Source organism: Elgaria multicarinata, chromosome 9 (genome assembly GCF_023053635.1).
Source record: "Elgaria multicarinata webbii isolate HBS135686 ecotype San Diego chromosome 9, rElgMul1.1.pri, whole genome shotgun sequence".
NCBI lineage: Eukaryota > Metazoa > Chordata > Lepidosauria > Squamata > Anguidae > Elgaria > Elgaria multicarinata.
The window spans coordinates 43,553,713-43,564,351 of NC_086179.1; the positions used below are offsets into that span (position 1 = coordinate 43,553,713).

At 38.3% G+C, this 10,639-nt stretch overlaps 1 protein-coding gene across 1 annotated transcript in view; it reads left to right on the forward strand.

Annotated features, from left to right (window-relative positions):
- FGD6 (FYVE, RhoGEF and PH domain containing 6) overlaps positions 1-7,019 on the forward strand; it is a 63,500-nt gene extending 56,481 nt beyond the window's left edge. Inside the window, exons 19-21 of the mRNA XM_063133757.1 lie at positions 3,110-3,238; positions 5,386-5,534; positions 6,127-7,019. Of these exons, the coding sequence (XP_062989827.1) occupies positions 3,110-3,238; positions 5,386-5,534; positions 6,127-6,163 (315 nt within the window). The 3' untranslated portion in view covers positions 6,164-7,019. The remainder of the gene's footprint in view (positions 1-3,109; positions 3,239-5,385; positions 5,535-6,126) is intronic.
- Positions 7,020-10,639: the final 3,620 nt, after the last annotated feature.

Sequence of the window (10,639 nt, forward strand, 5' to 3'; positions counted from 1 at the left end):
AAAGAAATTAAAGCACCCAACCAATTAAATCCTCTTCAGCTATAGACCAGCTTGCATACCAAAGGCCTACCTGAATAATAAAAAATAATTGCCAGCTGGTGGTAGGACAATAGGTAGGGGGGCAACCTGGGCTCCTTTGGCAGAGAGTTCTAGAGCCTGGGAGCAGCCACTAAGAAGGCCCAACCAAACATGTCTCCAGTGGTGACAAGACCAAGAGAACAGCTTTCACCAAAGATCTTAAAACCTAGGAAGGCTCATATAGGAGAAGGCAGTCTTTCAGGTGGTCTGGTCCCAAGCCCTATGAAGCCCTATAGGGCTTTATAAGTCATAACCAGCATTGAAGTGCTCAGAATCAGTCTGGTAGCCAGAGAAGCTGCTGTAAGACGGGACTCATTTGCTCCCTGTAACCAGCTCCAGTCAACTGTCTGGCTGCAGTTTTCTGGGCCAGGTGGAGTTTCTGAATACTTTTCAGCAGCAGCTCCACATAGACCCTATTACAGTAATCCTAATGCTATGTAACTAAGGCATGTGTCCCAGACATCTCTAGGAGTGGATGCAGTTGCCACACTAGTCTCAACTGTGCAAACACACTCCTGGAAAGCTAAGTTGTCATAATAGAGCATTCCCAGTTGCTGTTTTTAAATACAGCCTGTTAGGAGAAGGAAAAGAGACAGCACAGGAGAATTGATTTGTCGGAATAGAAGAGAATAGAAGGTGATAGTACAGAGAAAGTGAGACCTCCATAAAGTTGTGTATGATTCCATGGACATATTTTCATCTAAGTTAAAAATGGTTGGAGAGTGTTTTGTTAAGCGCAATTCAATTGGATATTTATGGTGCTCACATTTACCAAGTTTGTGTATTATTTCATTGCATAAATTGATGTAAAATATTCCTAAAATTTTAGCCAGTTCTAAACATACATTTTTCTGTGCTTACTTGCTGAAGAAAAAGCAGTCCGCCTAAGGAATTTCCTGATTCAGTTTTATTTACGTAACCTAAGTTGTTTTAATTTTGATGTATTTTTAATGTGTTCTGGAGAGGATGTTACGTGCAGTACTTGCCATATGCTGTCTAGATAGAACACTGACACAGAAGAATTCAGTGTAAAGTTTGAAAGGTATTTCAATGATGCTCTTTTAGTGCCAAGCAATTTTTCATGCAAGAAACATCCTTTTCTAGAAAAGTGATCACCTTTACCAGCCTTACCCAAACTTGTGACCTCCAGTTGTTTTGGACTTCAGGTTCCATCAGTTCCAGCCTGCATGTTCAGTGGTCAAGAATCCTGGGACTTGTAGTCCACATCTGGAAGGTACCAGGTTGAGAAAGACTGGCCTATACTAATTCTTTTCTACTATAAAATATTATTTAACTTCTTTGTTTTAATAAACTAGCTATGCCTGCTGAACATGGTTTCTGATGTTTTCAGCAACAAGCTGTTCACATTGAGCTGTACCTACAATTTAGTTTAAAGCTAGAATTAGTTCTCTAGGTAGGTGTAAATATTCTCTCCATAGTCTAGGAAAGAGACTACCTTATATGCTGTTGCTGAGTTCATGATGGTGGTGATAGAGGAGGAGTTGTGGATAAGAAGAGATGGACCCTAGATTGACCCTTAGTCTGATCTAGCATCGCTTTTCTTAAGAGAACTGCCCAGAGAGCTTCGGCTATTGGGCGGTATAAAAATGCAATAAATAAAAAGAAAGGAAAAATCAGGTATGAAATTGATGTTTCAGAGATTTATAGTGGTGCAAAGAGATAAGAGTACTACGCATTAGTGTGGGGAGAGTGTGGGTGTTATCAGAGATTAGGATGCAGAAAGACCTGTGGTAGGCACAGAGAAAAGAGTTCTGTAATACCTGGCATTTCTTGATTTGTTGCCATTATGTGCAAATGGGGCCATAGGAAGTGCCAGGTGGGAGTGGCAGTTGAGAATGACAGAGAGAGGAGGAGATAGTTGAAAAGGAGCAGCTAAAGATGCTTGTGGTCAAGAAAGCTGGTGGGAAGGGATAATCAGATATATTGAGTCAGTATATTGGGTAGAACATAATGTAATAAAACTCATTTTGTGAACACCTGCATGTTTCTGGTTAAATTTCCTTAATAACTGCAAGTTGGTTCAAGTACTTGGTGTGTTTTAGTCTGAGTAGATTCAAGAGTAATGTATCTCACCCCACATTCTAGCCTTTATCTGCAGTCAAGCATATTTAAGAGTCCTACTGCTCTGTAATTCAGTAGGTAGTAGCTATGATTATCCTTGGATGAGTAGGGTTAACCTGGACCCAGTGGGCAGACTGGGCTACTAGATGCCTAGGTTCTTTAGCTTACCCAGTGACCTCTAGGGGTCAGTCCCTTATTCAGTACCAAAGGATGTTACGTTTTTCATCCTGTGCCCTCATCGCAAATGAAAAAGATGTGGCTGTTATGTATCATAATATCCGTAACTTTAAATGTGACTTGGTTTAGGAATGTACCTCTCCTGCAGGCTAAACTATTCACCTGCAGGGCAAGGGAATACAGTTAAAATGTCTGCAAATGCAACTGGGTTTCTAGATTTAAGTATGTTGGATGCATTTCTCACTCTGAAAATGCACTGCTTCTCTTAATCCTCGTAATGCTGTCCGTCTTGGCACAGGGGGACACATATGGGTACATTTACTTCCAATCTGAGCAGAGTGCTAATAGGATTATAAAAAGGATTTGGGCCAGTTACAGACTCTCAGCCCAACCTACCTCACAGGATTGTTGTTGTGAGAATAAAAATGGAGAGGAGGAGGATTATGTACGCCGCCTTGACTTCCTTGGAGGAAAAAAGGCAGGATATAAATGCAATAATAAATATAAATAAATAAATAACCAGTGTTGGGAGATGCAACACTAATTATCAACATCTAAATTATTGTGGAGCTTAGGTTTTATCTTACTTGGTAAATATTGCATACTTTCACCTCATTTATTTTGTATTTTGTCCTTTTTAGCAGGTTTATAATAAAGATGGTGGGTACTAATGTTGCCAAGGCAAGATATTAAAACACTTTTAGGGGGATGGGCATGTGGCAGTGCTACAAATTCATGCACCTTTACACCACCATATTTGTTTTAATTTTAGGTGTCAGCAAGTACAGAAGATTCTTCAATGAGTGGCTATTTATACAGATCAAAGGGCAGCAAAAAACCATGGAAACATCTGTGGTTTGTGATAAAAAATAAGGTGCTATACACATATGCTGCCAGTGAGGTAAGAAATCAGAACTTAAAACCCAGGTTAATAAAAAAAACCATTTTATCGGCAAGTTAGTAGAATATTAGAGGCAGGCCTGAGTTCAAATTGTTGTTCAGACATTATGACTTTAATCAAGACAGTGAAGAGACATCTGAAGAATACGATTAGCCATGTTAGTTTATTCCAGCAAAAACCACAAAGAACCCACTTCATCATGACGGAGCATCTATTGTGCTATAAACCTACCTATATATTATGATCTTCATCAGAGGCCCTCCTCCAAGGGAGGTTCAGGATATGGTAACTAGGGAGAGTGCCTTCTCAGTTGTGGTTCCCCAATTTTGGAATGCTCTCCCCAGTAAAGTCCACCTGGCACCAAAATTGCCATCTTTACAATGCCAGGTTAAGACTTTACTGTTACCAAGCATTTGACAGCATATAAGAATTTTAATTCACCTGGGGTTTTTATTGGCAATTATGCAAAAAAATATATATTTTTATATGCAAATAGTTTTATGTGATGCTATTATATTGTATTTTTATGGTTTTAGCCTTTGTAAACCACCCAGAGAACTTTGTCTATTGGGCTGCATTAATAGAAGTATAGCCCTGGTCAGGCCTCATCTAGAGTATTGCGTCCAGTTCTTGGCTCCACAATTCAAGAAGGACGAAGACAAGCTGGAGCGTGTTCAGAGGAGGGCAACTAGGATGATCAGGGGTCTGGAAACAAAGCCCTATGAAGAGAGACTGAAAGAACTGGGCATGTTTAGCCTGAAGAAGAGAAGATTGAGGAGAGACATGATAGCACTCTTCAAATACTTAAAAGGTTGTCACACAGAGGAGAGCCAGGATCTCTTCTCGATCCTCCCAGAGTGCAGGACACAGAATAACGGGCTCAAGTTAAAGGAAGCGAGATTCCAGCTGGACATCAGGAAAAACTTCCTGACTGTTTGAGCAGTACGACAATGGAATCAGTTACCTAGGGAGGTTGTGGGCTCTCCCACACTAGAGGCCTTCAAGAGGCAGCTGGACAAGCATCTGTCGGGGATGCTTTAGGGTGGATTCCTGCATTGAGCAGGGGGTTGGACTTGATGGCCTTGTAGGCCCCTTCCAACACTGCTATTCTATGGTTCTATGAAATGTAACAAATGAATGAATGAATCAGATGCATGAAGCATTATGAAGAGTTTCAGATTTATACACAATACATGTGTATGGAGTGAGAGGGAGAATTGTAGACAGTGTAGTCATAAAGAAATTAGATTCAACTGTTAATAATAAACACTGTTTATAAAAACTGTTAATAGCATGGTTGTCATTCTTTGCATTACTGTTTACACTATTCCCACCCTGCCCCATATTTACGGTGTATAAACCAGAAACTCTCTGTAATACTCCATGTACCTGATGAAGGTGGGCTGGGCTATAGTCCACAAAAGTTTATTCCAGAATACATTTATTATCTTTGAGGTGCCACAAAATTATTTCTGTTTGAAAAATAGTTGTAGTGGTGAACTATTTATTTCATTTCTATACCACCTACATTTCTACACCACCCAATAGCTGAAGCTCTCTGGGCGGTTCACAAAAATGCCTGCATTCACAGAAAAAGCTAAGTCAGAATTCCAGAGGATCTTGGCTTATTTTTCACAAACCAACATGCTAGTGCTCCCGCTTACCAGGAAGACAAGGTCCCATTGTTGATTGTTCTCTCCTAAAGCCACTGTTTGAAGTTGACTTCTGATTTCTGGCTTGTTTGTGAGCAACAAGCCAGGAATCCTGGACATAGCCCTAAGCTTTTTTCCTCTTGGTGAGTTCCTAGGTACTATAACTGCTCCTGCTGGTGGGAAGTGTGCTAAGAACTAAGTAGTGTGCACTAGTATGCTGGTTATGAACAAAAAGCAAGGATTTTCAGGAATTCTGGGTTATCATTTTGTGCAAACATGGCCAAGTTCATTTTTCCCTGGCAGGAATCTATAACAGAGGAGCTAAGTATTACATAAATAGAAAGATAAAATAAAACAAGAGGGTTGAATCCAAAGTTTGCCTCCTTAGAGTCCAACCCAAGAATTTAGCACTGTGTTGAGGTTGAAACATTTTTTTTGAAATGATTGCATTTATAAGAAAACTATGTCTGATTCTGGATTTCTTTGTAAAATTAGGATGTAGCAGCTTTGGAGAGCCAACCTTTATTGGGATTTACAGTCGCTGAAGTCAAAGATGAACACTTAGAATCTAAAGTTTTCCATTTGTTGCACAAAAATACTTTATTTTACATATTCAAAGCAGATGACACCCAGTCAGCACAAAAGTAAGTTGGCCATTTATTGCTTCAACCTATATTCTAATAAGTAACTCAGGATTCTATGCAAGCTGTTTTAAAATATCTACTATAGTTGTTTAAGTTTCTGTAGTTGTACAGGTATATTTTGGCCTATCTATTTAAATCATATAACAGTTCACAAACCCATTCACCAGATTGCCTGACTTGCATGCCCAGCACAGAGATGCCTCTCCTGAATTGTCCTTGAACTGGGGGGAAAACTAGTGAAGGGAGGGCTGTCTTTTCCTTTGCACTGGGCATTTACAGATTGTACAAACAGATGCTTGCTGCTTCTACAAAGATCCAGCAGGAAGGTATAGAAAACACCCCTTTCCCCAAAGTTTGTATAGTGTATATCAACTACTAGGATGCTACTTTAAATTTCATACTGCCAATCCCATGGTCCTTTGTATTTTTAATTCAGAATTTTGAAACCTATTTAATAATGTCTGGCAATATGGCTTTTATTGTATTTTTAGATCATGAGTCAAATAACAGAACATTTTAATAAAATGTTCAATTATGTAAGCTTTAAAAACCATTCTTTAGTCACAGAAATGTTTTTTGTTTTTTCTAACAGGTGGATAGAAGCTTTTCAAGAAGCCACAATATTATAGCATGGTTGGTGGTATTCTTTGTTTAAAGAAAAAAATGTCCAGTGACAAAGTGAACACTATAGTTCTGTTTGGTGAAGAGTCGCTGAATTTTGCAAACATCAATCTAAACAAAACTGGTTTGTTCATCAGAGTTAGGAAACCCTGCCTCTTTTTTTCAGGCATAATAATTTTTAAAGAAATATGTATACTTGTCTTTTTGTCATACAAAAAGTGTTATTTATTAAACTCTGCCACTGTTTTACTTAATGGTCAGAATCATTTCTGAAATTCACATTGAATTCCAAAGTTTCCTTGACCTTATATAATTTTGTTTGTTGAAAAGCTGTAAACAAGCCTTGCTTTTTGGTTTGCTACAGTATTGTCATATGTGCACTTAAAATAGTCATATTTACTTCAGTACATTTATGTGTGTTCTCAGTTGGTTTCTAATGGTGTTATGGGGGCATAAATCTGCCTATATTAATGGAGTATTTTTGAAGTGAAATGCAATACACCAGCATACACGGACTGTTAAGTTTCTCCTTAGCATCCTGCATCAGAAGAGGCCTAGAATTAGAACCATATTCCAGAAACAGGGGAGTATCTTACCATGGACCTGTTTTTGAATTTTTTAAAAGCTGAAAGGATAATCATTCTGCTCTCCCTGTAACATTACATCGCATATGCTATCAAATCATAAATTCCAAAGAGATTTAAAAATGAATATGCAATGTGCTCTTTCTAAAGTCTGGCAAAAGCTTGTATTTAGCATAAGTTTTTTCCCCTATCTTATATATTTCTATTGAAGCCAGTATCATGTAGAACATGATACTTAATGTCATGAAAGAAAATCAACATTTTTGTACTATTTTAATATAAGCTGAAATGAATTGTAGTATCAAGAATGCATAATATTTTAGAGAAATGACATTGACAAGAAATGTCATTCATACTAACTCTTCATTCACAATTTGATCTTCAAGACATACTTTGAACTGTATTTTTATATTGGGCAACTTTTCACTCAAAATCAAAAAAGTACTTGCATAATTAGTAATTTGAATATATTTAATATTTGAAAAATTGTGTGTATAATAATGAACGAGTACTATAAAAGTGTAGGAATAAGTCAGGGAAACTATACTTAGAGCATTAATAATATGGGTAACTGCTAAATTCTTATATCCAAGCCTATCGGATATTGACAATAAGATATTTCTGTAGTGAGCTTCCAGTTCCTTGTTCAAATCCTTGCTCTTTATGGTTTTTACAGTTCGGCTGTAAGTGTGGCTGAACTGATGGAAGTTCTTATTAAATCATCCCCCACCCCCACAATTCAGCTACAGAGAAAGGGAAAAGAAAATTCTAATTTTGTTAGTCTGTTTCTAATGCAAGGGTGGTTAGATCAAAAACATCACTAGTAGAATGCTTGTCTTGCTGCCAAAGATCAGCATATGATCCAAAAAGACTTCTTGTTCTTTGAAAATGTTTTTTTAAAATGTTTAAGGGCACAGTCCTATGCATGTTTAGGCAGAAATATGTCTGGCATAGGATTGCATCCTCACTATATTAACTGGCCTATGCAGGGAAATGTCCTGCTCATGTAGTTTGCTGCTCCTGATTTGTTAGTAGGATCAGTTTTTTCATGACAAAATTCAAATGTTCGGTCTTGAACAGAGGAAATAGCCATGCACTTAAATGCACCCTGAACTGAGGAACTTTGTATAGCCTGATCAAAAAATGTACCTATCTCAGTTAATGTGAGCAGTGTGTTGTAGTACACATTTTAACTGCATCGAAACTTTTTTAATGAGCAGGAACAATTAAAGCAAAATGCCAGTGAAGTTGCTGGAAGTCAGAGTTTTGCCTAAAGGGTATCCAATATCAGTGAGTTTTAAAATGAGTTCAGTAAAACAGAACTACTGCACTACTGTAGACTGTGCGCAGCCAACCTAACATTTATTTACCCATCCTCATCCCAAAGTACTTTTCCTGCGGTCCATATTTTTACTAGCCTGAGCTTGAGACTGTGCATGGACTCACATTCATCTTCTAGCTTACTTGCTGAGCACTTTGCTTCTGGGGTCTACTGAACCATATTTTTCTCAGGAAGGAAACGGACTAAATAATTACAGTTTTCTTTTGATGACACCCCCTCACTGTCAAGTATCCAGTGTACTATCAGTAGCTGTACTTAGTTCAGGATGGAACTAATGTTCTAACTGAGATGATTAGAATAGCCTAGTACCCCTGAGCAGGTTCCACTGAGCAATTCCCATTCATTTCCACTGAAATGAATGGGAATTGCTCAATAGTGATCTAGTGGCTTGTGTAGATCTTATAGGCCCTTCCTTAGGGCACTTGGTACAGAGGATAAAACAAGAGCCACAAGAGAAAGACAATAATTATTTGAGTAGTACTAAGGAACTGATTTGATTGTTTAATATATGAAATTGAATAAATGTTAAGCACTGATTTGATGGGATAATATCTATCATTCCCAATTTCAGTACTTAATGGGCAAAAAAGCACAAAGGGTACTTAGTCTGTCTTTTAGATACAAATGCTCTCCCTGGATATGACAAGTTCCAAATGGGAATGGCACTAACAGTTAGCTAATGCAAATATTTTAAAACAGCAAAATAGAACATTGCATTAAGATTGTGTCAGAATTTGTCAGCTCCTAATTTTAAGCCTTCAGAGTACTTGAAAAGAAACATAAGAACAACATAGCAAACAAAATGTAGCTGCAATCCAGGATCGCATTTAGGTTTGTGTGAGCATGCTGGGCCTTTTCAATCTTATCACCCCTCCACCACCCAAACGTCTTGTACTGAATCTCAAATTACTTTGAAATGTTTCAAAAGTGTTTTGGTAAGTAGGGCTGCCATTTGAAATAAGAGAGAGATAAATCACATATCACTAGATGGCTCTGTGGATTGCAATCTATATCATTAAACATTTTCAGTTTTGATGGAAATGAAAATTTATTTTGAGTGGATAATTCCCTATCAACCAGACACTTCAGAACAGAGCAAGCAATCACGTTTCCAACTGTGTATATGTTAACTCTCTGCAGTAAAGCAACATACGGTAGTACATAATGTTCAGCCATTACTGCCCAATTTTAAATTAAATAAATGAATGAGCTTCAAACTTCAGTTATATCTTTTAAAACGCCACAGTGGTCTTCTGACATCTGGATGGGTCACCAACTTTAAGAGGTATTTAACATTTTTGTTTCAACTGCTGTCCTCTAATTTTCCAAGTGCTTTTTATGATGAGTGTTTAAGAATTGTATTATCTAACAGTAAATGGAAGAACTGAACCTTTTACATTGGAAATTAAAATAACAAAGTAATTATAAGCAGTTGTTTTTATCAAAATAACCTTGCAAGTGTCTTTTTCCCCCAAGTGTCTTAGGGCACAATCCTATGCATGTTGAGACAGAAAAAAGTCCCGGCCAGAATGGGCTGAACCCTAACTTGAATAAAAACAAAAACAATCTCTTGTATATAATGAAAAATACTACATACATCAATAAATTAGACAAAATGTGCACACTTGCCTCTTTACCCCAATATTGGGCCTGTTCAGACCTTAAACCCTGCTAGTTAAGGCTTTTGGTTAAGCAGTAGGGTTTAAGGTGTTTTGAGTGATGCTTTATGCTGAATCCTGCTCACTCACTAACCAGTCAGACCGTCTGCAGCAGGGTTAGCGGCTCTAACCATGGCTTAAAGTGTTGTGTGCAGCAGCACAGCTTGTGGTTAGTGCTAATCCCAGAGAACCACAGTTTTGCTAACCACAGAGCCTGAAGTATTGTTTGAACAGGCCAATTATGGGTTTACCTTGTACAGATAGTTCTTAATTCCTAAGAACCCTTATTTATTTCATAAATTTATATCCTGCTTTTCTGTCAAAAATGGCACTCCAGTGGCCTGGTAAATTAGTCAGAATGCAGGAGTTTGAGTTTAAAATAGACAGAAACAACAGAAGGGTCATGGCTCAGTTGTAGAGAACATCCTTTGTGTGCAGGAGGTCCCAGGTTCAATCTCTGACATCTCCATATGGGGCTGAGAAAAATCCTGCCTGAAACCCTGGAGAGCTATTGGCAGTTATCGTTGAGACACTACTCAGTGAGATGACTAGAGATCTGAATCAGTATAAGGCAGCTCCCAGTGATCCTAGAGTTATGACTGGGCAGTTTTAGCTTCCACACCTGCACTCTCCTCCCTGTGGCATCCCCAGTCAGTCTCATAGCTTTCTCTGTTCTCATTAGCAGCCACTCAAGAAGCCTTCCCCAACCATGTAGCCTCTGTGTTGGACCAGACTTACTATACCCAGGCAGCATGATCAGTGGCCATGCTGGCTGGAGATGATGGAAGTTGTAGTCCAACACATTTGGCAGTCACCAGATTGGGGAAGGCTAAACTAGAGTAAGTCCAACACGCAACTATCAGTCCCATATGGTTGTGTATTTCTACAGCAGCTGAGATC